Source organism: Aquarana catesbeiana, linkage group LG03, assembly GCF_042186555.1.
Source record: "Aquarana catesbeiana isolate 2022-GZ linkage group LG03, ASM4218655v1, whole genome shotgun sequence".
Lineage (NCBI taxonomy): Eukaryota > Metazoa > Chordata > Amphibia > Anura > Ranidae > Aquarana > Aquarana catesbeiana.
The window spans coordinates 63,335,421-63,354,453 of NC_133326.1; the positions used below are offsets into that span (position 1 = coordinate 63,335,421).

The 19,033-nt window shown below is 41.7% G+C and overlaps 1 protein-coding gene across 1 annotated transcript in view; it reads right to left on the reverse strand.

Moving 5' to 3' along the window:
• HDGFL3 (HDGF like 3) overlaps nt 1-19,033 on the reverse strand; it is an 82,982-nt gene that overhangs the window by 5,680 nt on the left and 58,269 nt on the right. Inside the window, exons 5-7 of the mRNA XM_073618621.1 lie at nt 16,694-16,855; nt 10,547-10,690; nt 341-424 (exon numbers count right to left, since the gene is read on the reverse strand). Of these exons, the coding sequence (XP_073474722.1) occupies nt 371-424; nt 10,547-10,690; nt 16,694-16,855 (360 nt within the window). The 3' untranslated portion in view covers nt 341-370. The remainder of the gene's footprint in view (nt 1-340; nt 425-10,546; nt 10,691-16,693; nt 16,856-19,033) is intronic.

Genomic DNA, 19,033 nt, shown 5'->3' on the forward strand with positions numbered 1-19,033 from the left:
ATTGAAAAAATATGACATATTCTGTACACATTTCTTCAAGAGAGCAAGACATTTCATTAATTAAAATATAATCATTGGCCAGGCATAAATAAGCTAAATGGAAGAAAACACCTTGGACTTCTGCTACATAATTTGTTAAAAATAACAGCTAATGCGTGCAGCAAAACACAAATAGCTGTGAACCCATCGATTGGCCATGGTTACTGGATGGATCATTTAGTCAGGGATACCATTCCGGAAGCTGTAGTGTTATAAATCTGTTTGTGTCATTAAAGAACATCCAGGTACAGAATATTTAGCAGCACTTTGCTTCATGTTACACAGGTAATTGTATGCTCACCAAATCTTGCATGTGTGCCACTAAGATTTATTATTTCTCTTTAGCATCTGTGCCTTTCTTACGGGCCCCTCTTGCATAAACATTCTGCAGGAAAATCACAGAACACCCAATAAAACCTTCACTTTAAGCATTATTCAGAAAGTCTTATCATAACAAGGATGGACATTCTTTGTGGCTTTTACACGGCCTTATAAATAAACCTCTGCAAAAATAAAAATAATTAACAATGATAATAGTATTACATGCATTTACCTTAAAGTTCTCTGCAAATAACCTTGCTTTGACTGACACCTAATTAAGAATTAAATTATAGAACTATTAAAAAGCTGAAATCGGTTCACATTTTTCACTGGATTGAAACTACCGCTTGCTAAAGAGTAATTTCAATTTTTCGAGAAAACAATCCCCTCTGGGCCATTTATATTTATTGCAGGGATTTTAACAAACTTTGTTGCAGCTTCCGACTTGTTTCTGCTCTGAAGAAATAGCTCCATGTTTGATTCTATCAATATGCAGAGTGAATCTGAATGGGAGTGACTTTTTCATTATTAATCAGCTGATACACTTTCAGTGCTCTAATGAGGAAAGTAGTGTCTGCATCCCTTCACAAGTAATTAACCCTTTGGAAGTATCTCACCAAAAAATTTTTTTTTTTTTTTTTTTTTCGCATAGGATGTTTAAAATCTGACTTGCATCTTAGTGTAGACTTCTGGGAAATCATTGAGCCAATCACACAAGCAGGAAATAAAATTTTTGGAGGTGATCCGTACCCCATCTGTGTACAGAATGCCTCTAGATTACCATACTGCACTGAATTTTACAGGATTGGATTCGAAAGGGAAAGGTAATTTTTAATAACATTAACCACTTGCCGACCGGACCATAGCCGAAAGACGGCTACAGCGCGGTCGGCTTATTCTGGGTGGGCGTTCGTGGGACATCCTCACAGAATCGCGCTCCCACGCTCCCCCTGGGGCGTGCACCCGGGAACATCCGTGACCGCCTGGTCCCGAAGACCCGGGGGATCACAGATCACGGTAAACAGCCGCTAAAAGCGGCTATTTACCACGTGAGCGCTCCATCAAATGACGGAGCAATCACTTGTAAACAAACCGGCGTCATGTCATGATGCCGGTTCCTCCCTCCCCTCTCTGTACCGATCTGTACAGTGTAAGGGGAGAGGGGGAGAGATCGTTTGCAGCAGCGCTGTGGGCTGGATCTGTAGTGCCCACAGCGCTGCTCAGTGCCCATACTCTGCAATACTCTGCAGTACTATGCCAGTACTCTGCTTATACTCTGCCCATACTCTGCAGTACTCTGCCAATAATCTGCAGTACTCTGCCAATACTCTGCAATAATCTGCCAATACTTTGCAATAATCATTCAATACTTTGCCAATACTCTGCCAATACTCTGCAATAAATTTTAACAGAAGCAAAGAATTTTTTTTTTACCGAATTTTCAGTCTTTTTTGATTTATAGGCAAAAAATAAAAAACCCAGTGGTGATTAAATACCACCAAAAGAAAGCTCTATTTGTGTGAAAAAAAGGACAAACATTTCATATGGGTACAGTGTTGCATGACTGAGTAATTGTCATTCAAAGTGTGAGAGCACCGAAAGCTGAAAATTGGTCTGGTTAGGGAGGGGGTTTAAGTGCCCGGTGGTTAAAGTGGAAGCAAACCCTTTTTTTTTACTTGTACCTAAGGCTTACCTGTAGGTACAGTGAATATCTGCTAAATCTGCACGGTTTAGGAGATTTTCACACTGCATGTAATTTACCGCTTTAAATTACAACATGGCTTTTGTAGCATTTGTATATGCTATATTATTTTTTTTAATTGCTATATTTTTTCCCACAAAAGTGGAGTTATCCATTAGAGATCACGGATTTGGTTTTAAATAGACTTATTAGAACTCATACATTTAGGCTGGGTTCACACCTATGCGAACTGGATGCAGCTTACACCACATCCAATTCGCAGAACATTTTAAAATCTATTACTTTCAATCAGTCTGGTTCACATATGTGCATTGCATTAGCACTCCGCATTGCCCAAAAAACGTGTGCGTTTTCTAGGCAGTGCGGTGCGAATTGCAGGCATATTCTTCGATGGGAACGCTTCTGAACGTTGTGAACAGGCATTCCCTCCCCCTCCTCACTACCCTTCCCCCTGTTCAGCTGATCCGCAGATACAACAGAAAGGAAGAGCTGAACAGTTGCTTTTTCTCTTCGCACAGAAAACGGAGCTGGAATTCGCACCGGACTGGTGTGAATCCAGCTTTAATCACGTCTTTCAAGTTTTTGGGTCGGTCACAATTCACAGGCTGTAGGGAATGAGGTTTGCTGAGAAATGGTCTTAGTTCCTACAGAAATGTCAATGGATCAGAGGAGAACTCATTGGAAACAGAATAAAACAGCTGTCATCGAAGGATGCTGGGAGAATAATGTAAAGTTGGTCTAAGTATTATGCAACTGTTAGTTTAAATAATTACATTAAGAGAGCCTTAGAAGAAAAGTTGCATATGAAAGTAATAAACATTGTTAAGATACCTCTAGGATAATTGATCAGCACACAAAGTATACAAAGCTAAAATCGCACTAGAAAAGCGAAGGTTCTGTGTTGTGGAAAAACCTATAATGACTGCAAATTTAAACAAGACTGAAAAGTTATGATGAAAATAATTGTAGAGTTCTCTCTTCATGTTACAAGTGCTCTTCACTGCTGATTACGTTGTGAAGAATAGATGAGGAAAACATTTAGATCACTTTTAAATTGTTTATCTTTTCACATCCCTTTATCTGAACAGAGCAATCAATAGTATGCGGAAAATGAGATTATTATTATGTTAAACTTGGTGCTATGTTGTTGAATATTGATCCAAAGATACTTGCTCTTAGGTATTCAATGCTGGAATTAAAGTGACCCTGTCACTAGCTGGCAGCAATTACAGAAGATTAAAGTGGTTGTAAACCTAAGGCATGAAATATGAACAAAGCATATCCCTCTATAGTGTGTACTAATCTCAATTAGTAGCACTAAGTGTCATTTCTGTCTGCTGTCTCGTTCCTCTACTTTCAGCATGAATCACTTATGACAATTTTTCCTGACACCAAGTGAAAAATGGTGACAGGGGAGGTGTGACAAACCCAACCGGACAGGGGCTTTTGGAGAGGACTATGGGCTTGCCTCCTACCCACTGATTATGGCCCATGGAGGAGACCAGGGATTTTGTCTGCTTCTCCTGGTCAGAGCATGGAAAAGAGCTCAGATCAGCCTCTGATCCAATGAAGAGAGCAGATCATTCTCTAATGATGGACAACCACATGACGAACGCTGAAAGTGAGGTTTGGATTAATTCTCTGAATAAGAACAATAAAATTTCTCATCTGGAGCGGATGGAAAGGTGTAATATTAATCTTGTACAGGTTAATGGTCAGAGGAAATATGATGGCCCTCCTGCAGACTGGGTTGGAGAGGCTCCTTCACTTGGGACAGAAATATTTATCAACAATCTCACTCAAGAAATTTACAATAAAGTCAGTTCCAGTGTGCACCTATAATACCTGGTTCCTGGTTCCAGAGTGAAGGAAGCTGTACCTTGGTGGAGGCACTCAAGCAGTGAGCCAGGCGGTCGGTCACAGGAGAGACCTCCAGCTGATTGACAGTCTCAGCTCTGTTCCTGATGTCTCCTTACTGTACTCTGCAGTGTGTAATTTCAGCTCTCCACCCCTTTTTTCTTACAGCTCCGACAGGCTTTATAAATTCTGCACTTTGAATTGTTGTAGAGACTATAGATAGACAGGTACAGCTTACATATGAGGACTGGTTTCATCTTTGTGTAGCACCCGAGGATAGTCACTTCACTAAGTATATGTTAGGGTTTATAACCACTTTTAACGCTGCAAAAGAAAAGTGGGAATCCTGACTTTTTTTGGCAGATGACACTGCTTTGTGTGTTGGCTAGTCCCCTGTGCTATACACTGCAGTTCCTCCAAGCACATCACTGCAGGACACAGTAGCGACTTTGGGGGGAAACACATCAGCAGACAAATCTGACACACCTGTGTCGGATAGGAGAGGCTGTAAATCTTGGAGAGTGAGGATTTTCCTCACCACCTACCAGAAAGCTAAGAATTCCTCCTCTTTTGCAGGGTAATTCTTCTCTAATGTCTGTCAGCTAGCAACAGGGTCACTTTAAATATGTTTGAATGGTCAAGTTTAGTTTGTCATAAGTCTGAGAGCAATTGTTGCCAGATATGTTGCAGTAATTTGTGTTGTATTTGGCTATAACCTACAGTTACTGGACCTACTGTGATTCGCTTACAGTTACAAACACAACTAATACATATGAAATAAGATATACCTTTTATAAGATGGTTGGATAACACAATGTGAAGATCCCCTTATCCAACCACTTGTTTGACAATAATTATCTCACATGATGACTATGCAGCATTTATAAACTTTCAATTTGCATTTTCCTACTTATTTCCATCACAGTTTGCACTGCCCATTGCTAATGGGATGTCCACAGAGCTTGGTAAAAAAAGTAATTATTATACATGATCTGTTCTCCTCAGAAGATGCTGCATTTGTACTTTATTGTCTTACCACATGACTATTGTATGATGTTTTTGCACTCTGTTTGTGCATATGTACTATGTATGCTGTTGAAAACGTACAATAAAAATTCTTTTGGTTGAAAAAAAAAAAACTTATGTAGGGAGATTTGTTTCATCCCTGTGGGGTACCATCTGAGGCTGTTCACTTCACTGGGTATATGTGAGGGTAACATCCACTTTAATGTTACTGCAGCTCCACAGTATTCTCTACTTTCCAATTTTGATCCAGGTAGACAACCGACTTCTCTCTATTACATGTATAAGGGACTTCAGAAGTATACAAAACATACATTCTGTAAAGTTAATTTCATAAGTGCCCCCTTCGGACAAACATTTAATTGAGTAAAACTGGGCATTTGCTAACATTTTCATACAATGTACACAGATGTTTCTGCTTTCACAACATAATGAAATGTATTTAACTTCCAGCCATTATGCTCATTCTCCTAGACATCTGGATTTGGTAAAGGAAACTGCCTGACCTAGATAAGATGCTGGGTAATACAATGCGTTATTCCATCTGGTCATTCCTGTTATCCAGGCAGCAAGGTGTCTTATTAGTTCTGATTTGTTGTACCCTTCTGGCAGAAGAAAATGTCAATCCATCTCAAGGCACGCTTATTATTGGTCTTTCTAAAGATGAACCCATCTCTCTGCTTTCATTGGGTCATTTACTTTGATGATCCTTTTTTTAGGGCTCAATGGTGGATGATGCTGTTTCCAGTGAAGAGGAACAAATATCTTTGCAATGTTTATTTCACTAAGAAATGGTGCTGCGGCTGCATTGTTTGATAGGGAAACAAACAAATGTTTATGTTTGGAGTGGGGTTTAGGACATTCCCACCATATAAAGAGGAACATGCTACATTGGGCAAAACCCCCTTGAACAGTGGTCTCCAAACTGTGGCCCAGGGGCCATATGCGGCCCTTTGCATGCTTTTATCTGGCCCTTGGGGCACTATTTCATCCATTGACCCCAGTGAAGGGGTACAATTCCCCCCAATGACACCAACAATTGGAGCTAATGACACCAAAGATGGGGCACAATTCTTCCACTGACACCAACGATGGGGCCCAATGACACCAAAGATGGAACAGAATTCCTCCCAATAACATTAACGATAAGGTACAACTCCTCCCACTGACACCAAAGATGGGGAATTGTTTTTACCCACTGACATCTGGACTATTTCTACTCCCAATGGCCACACTCCGCCCCCCCCCCCCTAAAGTCTGAAGGACAGTAAACTGGCCCCTTTTTTAGAAAGTTTGGAGACCCCTGCTCTAGAAGGTGTCTGGAATATATGAAGAGACGTGAGCTAGCTTAGTCACAGCCCAGTACCATCTATTGAGCAATTTATAACATTTGGGAGGCAAAGGATGCACAAGTGTCAAGTGGGAGATTTTTAGTTTGCTGGGGGCCTGTAAAAGTAAAGCCCAATTCTGATTCCCATTGTCTGAAAAATTACAGTATAGGTCTACGGCTTTGCATAATGGAAGTTGCTCAGTTGTTTGCACCTCCATTCAGAATCTTCCATATTGGTCTTACAGTTGTTACACAGGGATCAACCATCCCTTTGGAATTAATTCACCACAACATTTTTCCCCATCTATGGCTTATAATCAAAACAGGGACAGGTGTTCACGCCCACTTTTTACAAAAATGGCACTTTGGTATTTTTCAGATAACAATCTAGGTAATAAAAATGACATTACTGATCTGTAATCAAATCAATAAAAATACGTAAAATTGTCAGGCTTTTTTTTAACTGAAAGAAGCTAAAACTGGGGCAAGCTACATAAAAATATGTAGAAACTTGAAGATGTCTGATCTCAGGCCTTCACAATGATAAGCTTTCTCCCCATGTTTATATGCTGGTTATGTCTTTATCCCATATTCTGTGCAGCTAGACATTACTTTAAAGCGTCTTCTTAACATGACTTTAGTGCTTCAGAGGGAGTAAAAAGTGTAAGGCAAAAGCCTTGTACACACGATCGGACTTTCCGACAACAAAACCGTGGAATTTTGTCTGAAGGGCGTTGTCTCAAAGTTGTCTTGCATACACACGGTCACACAATTGTTGGCCAACAATTACATACTAGACGTACTACGTGGTTCTTCAGTTCTTTAGCGCCACCCTTTGGGCTCCTTCTGCTAATTTCATGTTAGTAGAATTTTGGCGAGTGTTGATTCGTGCTTTTTTTTCCACGTTTTTAATTTCACACTTTTCAGTTAGTTTCTGAACGGCCGTTCGTCAACCAGACATGTTGCAGACATGTTGCGGAATCGGAGGAGATAACATGTTATTTATTATTGGCCTTGGAGTTATTGCTTTGACATAATTTTTTTGGTTGAATAATGATTTGATTTGGTATATTTTCTATATTTTTGGATGCATAGAATGCAGCTTTTGGTTAAGTTCTATTGGCAGATAGTATGTCTAATTTTTTTTTTTTAATGCACAATAAAAAAAAAATGTGGAGAATAATACTTGGCTATGTGTTTTACTTCAAATGACAGTTTGGGAGTAGGCAGTTACATTTTAAAAAATACAATGTAAACTTGACAAGGGACACCAACATAGCTGTATCTTTGATCTTAAAAACTACAGGATAATGGTGTTGTGGTAACTTGCACAAATAAAAAAAAAAAAAAAAAAAAAAACATAATAATATTATTCTTGATATCACTAGAAAAGAAAAGACTTTCAAAATTTGTTTGCAATAACTCCATCAGTATCACCAGCAAACCAGCTTCATTATTATCCCATTAAAGAAGAAGAGAATTGTGCGCTGCATTTGGAGATAATTCATAATTTGACACGTCACAAATGTTAATTCTCCATTACAAATGCTAGTTTACAAGACCGACCGCTTCTGCTTCTGAGCATGTGTGTTTGTACTTTGGACTTTTGTCCAACAGATTTGTGTACACGCGATTGGAAAATCGGACAAGCCACATTTGTTGGCGGAAAATTGGAAGACATGCTAGCCAACATTTGTTGGCGGAAAGTCCAACAACAATTGTCCGATGGAGCATACACACGGTCGGATTTTCTGCCAACAGCCTCACATCCAACATTTCCCGTCAGAAAATCCGATCATGTGTACGGGGCTATAGACTTGGGAACGGTTGACTTGTTGTTAGGGGCTGAATTTTCATCTGAGAACTTACTAAATTCCACCTAGTATTGTTAAAAAAAAATTCTCATCCAGGTCAGCTCTATATACTGCCAACAGTACAGTAAATATATTTTGCTATGTCCTATAGATATTTCATAAGAAATTAATTAAAACTTTTCACAATGAGCATAAAATGGGAGGTTCTTCAATTACTGTAAACATGTGACTTGTGTCAGTGCTGCAACCAGAAATATGCACAGCTGATATCCTTTTAGATATGTAACTTGTAAGCCAAAGAGAGTGTTTCTTGTGTAGTACCACCAAACCATAGCATATAACTTGCAATAATAAATCTACAGAAACATAGGTTCTCTGCAGTGTATGAAAAAATAATGCTGAACATGCTCTAGAAGCGTTACCAGGCCTAATGGCAGCTCCTATCTGAGGGCAGCACAGTGGTGTAGTGGATAGTAGACATGTGCACACTGAAATATTTCGTTTCGGAATTTCGTTTTCGTCCGAAAAAAAAAATTTATTTAGTTACTCTCGAAATTCGTTTTTATTTATTTCGTTTTTCGTTAAAAATTGCATTCGTCCGAAAATCCAAATTAAGGTCGAATCTGTCATTAAAGGCTTATGGTGTCTGTCGAATGTTCAAAGAAGATTCGACGGAGCAGCTAAACTGTATGACGCCGTATAGTTTACCTGCTCCGTCGAATCTTCTTAGAACTTTCAACAGACACCATAAACCAAAGTACATGTGTACTTAGTTCTAGCTATTTTACTGCTCCTCCTCTTTGGTTACAATCAGCCAATAACATTCATCATCACCATTATTTTTATTTATCTTTTCTCCCTATGTCGAATCTTTTCTCTCTGTGTCGAATAATCTTGGACTAATAGAGTTAAGGTTAGACACATTCGACCACAGGTTTGATGGACACAGATAGTTATTGTCATCATCATGTCGAATCTCCTATCTATATCGAACTGTTGTAGCAACGAAAACGAAAATAAAGCATTTGTTTATGTCGGATCTTTCATTTTTCGGATTCTGCACTTTCGTTATCGTTTGTTAAAACGATAACGAAAATACCTGAAATTCGGACGAAAATGCATTCGGACGAAAACGAATGCACATGTCTAGTGGATAGCACTCTCACCTAGCAGCAATAGGGTGGCTGGTTCAAATCCCGACCACGGCATTACCTGCCTGGAGTTTGCATGTTCTCCCTGTGCCTGTGTGGGTTTCCTCCGGGTACTCCGGTTTCCTCCCACACTCCAAAGACATGCTGGTAGGTTAAAAAGCGCCCTGAGGCGATTCAGTTCGCATAGGTAGCGCTATACAAGTCACTCATTCATTCATTCATTCATTCATGAATTATTTCCCAGACTGGTGCACAAAAAAATAATTCTTGTATTATAATAGCTGTAGTAGGTTTATGCATGGCTTAGTGTCTGGCTTAATAACACATTTAAGAGTCCTTTATCTTAATGAAGGCCTCTAGAGTGGTCCAGTGTTCAGTGTGAAAAATTCATTTTGAACCACATACTAAAAATTTAATATTCCTTACAACAGATATTAACCTATGACCTATTGCAGATGCATCATATTACGTCTCTGCTTTTGTAATTTCACAAACTCAGAGTGATATCTCATCATATAATATCTGAAAGCACAGCATGAGGAATCTGTCTTCTAATGCTGGCTCAAGTGAATAATAAACTGAAAACAAATGAACAAACTTCATTGCTTATACTCCATGTTTGTGACCATGTTACATAGGAGTTAGGGACCTTAGATTGTAAGCTCCTTCAGGGCAGGGACTGATGTGAATGTATAATATATGTAAAAGTGCTGCGTAAATTGATGGCGCTATATACCTGTAATAATAATAATATGTCAAAAGAGGCTTTACAGTAGCATTTGACAATGTAAGCAGTAACTGTATTGTATTTATTTAAAACATGTAAGTTGATATGGACTGTTTATGGTCCATACCATTTAAGATCATCCATACAGTTTTCTGATAATTGGAAAACCCATCTCCCATGATAAACTCCTGTTAGACAGGGGAAACAGACAAGACTGATGGGCTTGTTTAACAAATGTGCAGCTAAGTTATGAACACTGGGACAAAAGTGGAGCTATTTACCAACCTATTAAAATGTTTTTTAAAGCAATGAAAGAAGGTGTTTCGTTTTTCATAAATTAGTCCCTAGTCAACAATGCATGAGCTAACAACAAATAACAGAATTCAGTATAGCTATAAATTACTGCACACTACTGCTATTTGCACTGTCATTGGGTCCAGCAATAGGTGGCTGCAAACATCATACTGCCCGATGATATAATTAGTTATAGCAACATTTTACATAATACTCAGATATTCTCAAACCTGCCTGGACTATGACATAAAATAACATTACTGTAGCACAGCACTAAAACAGTCTTACCCCTGCGCTGCTTTTCTGCACCTCTGAGGCATTTCTCTTGTCATTGTCCACATCGCCAGCTTCTGATCCGCTCTTATTTTCTTCATCTTTACTGTCTTTTTCTCCCTCATCTCCCGAAGATTTCCGAGAAAGCTTTGACGGTTTCTGGAGTGGTTAGAAAAGTTTTTTTCACTGCATTGTCACTTTGGAATTGTTGCACTTTATTGTGTATGAAGAAAACGTTATTTATTCATTGCTTGTGTATAGTTGCACATTAAGTATCAGCATATTTGTTCATTTAATTTATTACTGTGTTTGAAGATACATCACATTACATATTGAGTAAGTGCCACATTATTCATTATATTGTGTCTGTCATTAACACCTTCCAGGAAGAGGGAAGGAAAGATCTCTCAGATTTTGGGGCTGATTTGGAAATCCACCATGCCAGGAAGATTTTTACCTGGCTGGACAGAAGTAGTGGGTAATTCAGAGAAAGATTCTGCTTGTCCCACATTGTGAGAATGTTGAACCACAAAACTCTCGAGTAGAACTGAGCATGTAGGAACTCGTGGGCTGGGTTATAGGATGGTGCACTGGGGGTGTTCCCTGCAAAGCCTTTGCCAGTCTCCAATCACCTGAAGATAGCAGCTTATAACACATGGTTTATGCCTTTCTGTCCTGTACAGTGCAGTTAAAGTAAGAACTTTAACTGCCAAAGTATTTATATGATAAAGCATAACTGAAAGCAGATATGAAAAAAAAAACAAAAACAGTCCAGGTATATAATTATGGAATACAAAAATAAATACTTGAACCTGTCCTGATTTTCACAGCACCCACACTGGGAAGGGAAGGATCAGTGCCCTGAGCCAATCAGAGCTTTGCTGCCATTACTTAACAATATAGACAATTCATACAGGAGTGGAGGACAAAGTTATAACCTTATTAGTGAGCTGTGCACGGGCTGATGACCATAATGTACCTCCCATCTGAGAGTGCTCGGGCCCAGTAGAAAATCACTGGGCTCAAATACTCTCACATGGAGGAGGTGACGTCCAGGGCTCTACCCCTGATTCCACCCTCTTTGCCCTGCCCATGTATTACCCACATTTTTAATGAAGCGCCCATCAAATGCAGCCCACCAGCGCCCATAAATGAATGTTTGCTTGCTTCCATTCATTCGGGAGTCGGGACACACAGTCCTCTGCCGCCGCTGAGCCTCTGACACTATGCGCAAATGGAGCGGAGGCTGCCTGCTGATGCCGACACTTAGTTGCTTGCTGCAGAGAGAAGAGAGTAAGAACACCAGTGGCTGGGTGCCCTAGGCATCAGTGCGCACAAGGCGGCTGCCTAGTGGTAGCACCGGCCCTGGTGACATCACCCCTACACTGGGCATTTTACTGGTGGCTGTAACAGAGGAAAGATCGCAGGGGGTCACTTTTCAGAGACTCAGCTACTTTGCACTGAATGGACACAATCTACTTTAAGGCAAATTGTTTGCATAGGTTTTTAGATAGTAAAGCAAAATGTGCTCCTACCTGAAGTCTAGAAAGCATGCTCTGACAATGGTACATCGGTAATGTATCTGAGGCACCCTGAGGCTGGGTTCTCATCATTGCGAATTGGATGCGGGGAACCCGCATCCAATTCACAATAGCGGGAGATTTTGATCTTCTCTCTATGGAGCTGGTTCACATATGTCTGCAGCGGGTCCGGTGCGTTTTGCACAAAAACGCTGTGCATCTTTTGGTCCATTTCAGGGCTGAAATTGGACCTGAAACAATGAACCAGGATGCACCGGACCCCTGCTGTGAGCTGGATGCGGCGATGGTGTGAACCCAGCATGAATATGCATTAACTTGAACAGTCTGTTTACTCTGTAAACTCCTTTGGTGCACTAATGAGCTCATTTGGAACAAATGGTATTATACCACCTGCAGCAGATCCAGCATCTTATAAAATACGAGTAATATGAAATAAAATAACATTTTTCCATTTTTCACCTTTTTGCAGTACCACTGTTGAAAGTCCACGTTATTTGCCCAGATTGGTAAAAAAACTATCACAGAGATAATGCAAATAAAGCTTGAATGTTTCATTACCATATTCTCCTAATAAACTAGTCGTTGATATATGAAAAATTGATTCATTTTAAAGGTAAAATAAATCTTAATGCCTGCAACGTTGTCATGTGTCAGTAAAACTGTACATATCTTTGCAATGACTTAAGCACAGTATACACATCAAAATTTGGTTAGTTCAGAAGGAACTGGATAAATATAATACATGTGTACAGCTCTGTCTTCAACAGAACGACCAGCTTGTGTCAAATGGTCCTACTGGAAAACCAACCAATGGCTGCAGTACTGATCTGTGTATTCTGATGGGGGGGGACACCCTTACTGTCAGAATACAGGGTCCCAGTGGAGGAGATTTCTACATCCACATCGCTTGTGTGGGTGTGGGAATCTGTCAGGTTTCTTTTGTTCTTTTGTTTACCCACAGTAGGGCACAAAAACAATAACAATTTTGCTATTTTTTTATCCTACCTAAGACACACTGATGCTAACACTAAATAAACAGCTTCTTGGAAATGACGGACCTTCTCTCTGGTCTTCCTATCCCCGCTTTAAAGGCCGATGATAGAGTGTGGCTTGAACTGGTTGGACTTCCCGGTGGAAGTCTGGATGGAACCGGATGGGTTCCCGGTGGAGTGGTATGGACAATATTCTGACACACTAGGCCCTCGACTACAACCATTATACTCCTATAGCTTTAAAAATGGGGCTCTGCCTCCTTCCATTCTAGACGTTTACGTGGTTCTCCTCCCTAAGCCTGGTAAGGATCTCATGTGTTGCTCCTCCTATAGGCCAATAGCTCTCCTTCATGCTGAATTGAAAATTCTCACAAAGGTTTTGGCCACCAGATTGTCCATAGTGCTCCCAGCCCTGGTTGACATGGACCAAACAGACATCATGCCAGGGAAGTCTACAGACACCAATTTACATAGTTTGTTTACTCATTTGCAGATTTCTCACAAAACAACTGGAACTAGGGCGGTGGTCTCACTGGATATGGCCAAAGCCTTTGATTCTGTTGACTGGGGCTATATGAAAGTGGTGTTAGAACGTATGGGTTTCGGGACACATTATTGTAAGTGGGTGTCCTCATTATACAGTAAGCCTCGGATGGCGTTATAAATTGGGTCTTCCTTATCTCCCTTCTTTGCGGTGGGTAGGGGAATCAGGCAGGGCTGCCCTTTATCACATTTCCCATTTTCCTTAATGACTGAACGATTGGCAGTGGTTCTGCGTTCCTCTCCTGAGGTAGGGGCATTGGAAGTTGGAAACATTAAGTAATGCATAGCACTGTATGCGGACTATATGCTGCCGTTTTTTGAAGTATCCGGGTATGTCTCTTCGAGCAGTCCTTAGCATTTTGGATAACTTTTTAAAATTTTCCAGGCCTAAAAGTAAATTGGGACAAATCAATTATTCTCCCTCTCGACTCTGGTTCTAGAGCCACGGCAGACTCTGGGCTGCCACTACAGTGGGTCACTCAATTTACTTATTTGGGATTCGCATATCTACAAGGGTTGCCGATTACCTTGGTCTGAATCTGCAGCCTCTGTTGGATCTCCTTATAGGAAAATTGAGATATGGAGGAATCTTCCTCTATTGGTGTTGGGACGTATAAACCTTCTAAAAATGAAGATACCTCAGTTTTTTAAAAATATTTTTAACGTAACTCCCCTATGGATTCCACGCTCCTTTTTCCGTCGGGTACATGGCATTTTTGTTTTATTCATATTCTCCTCCCAGAATGATGGCTTCATAGGGACGATGGGGATTCTGCCACAATCTTGGAAGCAGCGCTGCTAGGCTCCTATGAGAGTCTGCGTCTCCTCGTGTACAGAGGCTCTGGGGCTAAATTTCCACTGATGGGCACAATGCGAGCCACCATTAAGGCCTAGGACCGTGTTCAGGAATTACTGGCACCTGCTTCTAATGCCCTATCACCGCTGTGGAGGAACCCCCGTTTTCCCCATTTGCTCACTATACCAGATCCGATCATTTGGCTGTCAAAGGGGATAAAAACCTTGGGTGATGTCACTAGAGGGGGCGATTTGTTACAATTTGAAGATCTAAAACAAAAATTTGAACTACCTAACCCCCATCTCTTTTGCTACCTCCAACTGCGACACGCATATATCTCCCAGTTTGACTCCACCAAGATGGAACTTAGGTCCTCAATTCTGGAGAATGTCATACGGGACGAGTCCGTGAAAAAAACATTATCAGAATTATATAAAGAACTTTTCCTTGTCCCTCCCCACTCTGTAGCCAGGTGCAGGGAGCACTGGGTGGTGGAGTTTCCGGATTTGGGAGGGGAGGAGTGGGATGATATGTGAAGCGTGCTTTCACGCACTTAGTGTCAGCTAACGATTGCTTAATTCAGTTTAAATTCCTACACAGGATATATTACACGCCAGCAAAGTTATCTAAAATTTACCCGGGAACATCAGCAGAAGGTTGGCATTGCTCACAGTCTCCAGCCAATTTTAGTCATATTTTTTGGTACTGCCAGGCAGCCAAGGAGTTTTGGTCTGCCGTTGGGAAATGCATAACGGAGATTACTTCTGTGCCTGTGCCTCTGATGGTGGTGGCATGCTTGCTTGGCTTAGCGGAGGGTTTAGTACTTACTAAGGCTCAGCGCACTTTACTTAGCCTGCTAATGTTCTATGCGCACAAGGTGCTGATCCTCTATTGGAAGAAACCCATGACACCCTCACCGTCGTACTGGAAAGGGTTTGTGAATAAGGTGATTCTGTTTTATAAAGCAACGTACCTGAGCAGGGGATGCTCTAAAATATTTGACAAAGTTTGGAAGATCTGGTTGGATAGCCCTGTTTCTATAGCCTAATGATTATATGGATCGTACTACATGGGCGGAGGTTGGCTGGGTGGAGATGGATATGGATGCACATAGCTCTGGGAATCTTGTCATAACAATGGGATTATTTCGGAACCGATTGCTGCCAAAACAGTTATATGTAGGTGTGATTGATGGCCTTATTGCCTCCAGAACTGCAAAATCACTATATTTAAATCTAGTGGCGATTAAAAGCGCCCGCAACGCGCCACTGCCAAAGCGCTTTACAGGTGCTTCGGCAGCACTGGCCATTGATTTCAATGCCAGGGCAGTTTAGGAGCGGTGTGTACACCGCTCCCGCACTGTCCCAAAGATGCTACTTGGAGGACTTTCTTTCCTGTCCTGCAAGCACACCGCCCCAGTATAAAAGCACTTGGGCTTTCACACTGGGGCTGCAGAAAAGGCAGTTTACAGGCACTTTTCGTAAGCAATTTTTAGTGCAAAAACGCCTCAGTGTGAAAGTGGCCTACCTGCTACTTGTTTTTTGGAATCCTGCCCTGCGCGGCGTGGTTTTGTTTTCCTTCTTTTGTGTAATTACTAAAAAAATGTAAAAAAAAACTAAAAAAAAAAAAAAAAAAAAGTTTTTTTTAAATTTTACATAAAACTCACCCCTGACCTTTGACCCTAAACCCAATCTTGCTTTTTTGCTCTTTATTTCATTTATGTATTTGTTCATTTTTTTTACACACACTTTTTTTGTTAACATACAATGTATCTTTTTCATTCATTCAAGAGGAGAAAGAACATAGGGGCAGGTTGTATACCTACTGATCACTTTGATAGCTCTCGATCATTAGTAAGAGACCTGGAGCTTTCGGTCTTTATGCTGGGAACGCGTTGTTTAGTCCTGTCCCAGCACAAACACACAGGTATGCACACTTCACTGAGACATATGTGCATATGCTCGTCATCTAGGAAAGCAATGTCACATTTGGATTCAACAAACCCTATTTGTAATAAAATGGATGCGAAGATATGTTAATTTGTCCTATGTCTTGTACACTATTCTCAATCTTATCTCAAGCAGAATAAACCTGTGTATGCTTTTTATTTTTTTTATTTTACACTGATACACAGACATGAGACAGAGATGCCACGTAAAAATAGTGTGCTATAATAACCAAATATTTAATTTACAAAGCGTGAAAACTATTGTGGATATTGTGCATTTTAGCACTTGCACCACAATACCATACTAAAGATATAAGACAGTATAACATGACTACACCTTACCTTTGATGAGTAGGACTTCTTCCTCTTGGAAGCTGCTTTCTCATTCTTCCTCTTGCCTTTTCCATCCTCTTCTACCTGATCTCCTTCTTCCTCTTCACTGCTGCCATCAGCAGCATTGCCTCCTTCCCCTTCAGTTTCTGAGGAGCTTTGTTGCTGCATTGCCTTAAATGAATCAGAAATGTGACTGATATAAGAGGCTGTAATCCAGTACAAAATTGCCAAACAACCATAACCTATTTGTAGTCACGATGAAAGATGTCAATTTATTTTTATGTAACTCTGGATACTCTATACAGTAGCCCTCAAAATGTCACTGCCACTGCTGGGAAGGGGGGGGGGTTACATTTTAATGCCACTACATTGACCACCAATGCAGGGGAGATAATTAAAATTGCTACACTAATGCTTGGCACCAGTGCAGGGGGTTAACAGCAGCACTACTGACACATTTGCTGAGGGTTATTACTCTGGTCACTGACACCCATGCTGGGGGTTATTACTCTGGTCACTGACACCCATGCTGGGAGTTATTACTCTGGTTACTGACACCCATGCTGGGAGTTATTACTCTGGTCACTGACACCCATGCTGGGGGTTATTACTCTGGTCACTGACACCCATGCTGGGAGTTATTACTCTGGTCACTGACACCCATGCTGGGGGTTATTAATCTGGTGACTGACACCCATGCTGGGGGTTATTACTCTGGTCACTGACACCCATGCTGGGAGTTATTACTCTGGTCACTGACACCCATGCTGGGGGTTATTAATCTGGTGACTGACACCCATGCTGGGGGTTATTACTCTGGTCACTGACACCCATGCTGGGGGGTTATTACTCTGGTCACTGACACCCATGCTGGGGGTTATTACTCTGGTCACTGACACCCATGCTGGGAGTTATTACTCTGGTCACTGACACCCATGCTGGGAGTTATTACTCTGGTCACTGACACCCATGCTGGGGGTTATTAATCTGGTGACTGACACCCATGCTGGGGGTTATTACTCTGGTCACTGACACCCATGCTGGGGGTTATTACTCTGGTCACTGACACCCATGCTGGGAGTTATTACTCTGGTCACTGACACCCATGCTGGGGGTTATTACTCTGGTGACTGACACCCATGCTGGGGGTTATTACTCTGGTGACTGACACCCATGCTGGGGGTTATTACTCTGGTCACTGACACCCATGCTGGGGGTTATTACTATGGTCCCTGAAACCCATGCTGGGAGTTATTACTCTGGTCACTGACACCCATGCTGGGAGTTATTACTCTGGTCACTGACACCCATGCTGGGAGTTTTTACTCTGGTCACTGACACCCATGCTGGGGGTTATTACTCTGGTCACTGACACCCATGCTGGGGGTTATTACTCTGGTCACTGACACCCATGCTGGGAGTTATTACTCTGGTCACTGACACCCATGCTGGGAGTTATTACTCTGGTCACTGACACCCATGCTGGGAGTTATTACTCTGGTCACTGACACCCATGCTGGGAGTTATTACTCTGGTCACTGACACCCATGCTGGGAGTTATTACTCTGGTCACTGACACCCATGCTGGGGGTTATTACTCTGGTCACTGACACCCATGCTGGGAGTTATTACTCTGGTCACTGACACCCATGCTGGGGGTTATTACTCTGGTCACTGACACCCATGCTGGGGGTTATTACTCTGGTCACTGACACCCATGCTGGGGGGTTATTACTCTGGTCACTGACACCCATGCTGGGGGTTATTACTCTGGTCACTGACACCCATGCTGGGGGTTATTACTCTGGTCACTGACACCCATGCTGGGGGTTATTACTCTGGTCACTGACACCCATGCTGGGGGGTTATTACTCTGGTCACTGAAACCCATGCTGGGGGTTATTACTCTGGTCACTGACACCCATGCTGGGGGTTATTACTCTGGTCCCTGACACCCATGCTGGGAGTTATTACTCTGGTCACTGACACCCATGCTGGGAGTTATTACTCTGGTCACTGACACCCATGCTGGGGGTTATTACGCTGGTCACTGACACCCATGCTGGGGGTTATTACTCTGGTCACTGACACCCATGCTGGGGATTATTACTTTGGTCACTGAAACCCATGCTGGGGGTTATTATTCTGGTCAGTGACACCCATGTTGGGGGTTAATACTCTGGTCACTGACACCCATGCTGCGGGTTATTACTCTGGTGACTGACACCCATGCTGGGGGTTATTACTCTGGTCACTGACACCGGTGCTGAGGGTTATTACTGCAGTCACTGGCTCCAATGTTGGAGGATTGTCATCGCAGTCACTGACACCAAAGCCGGGGGTTATTAT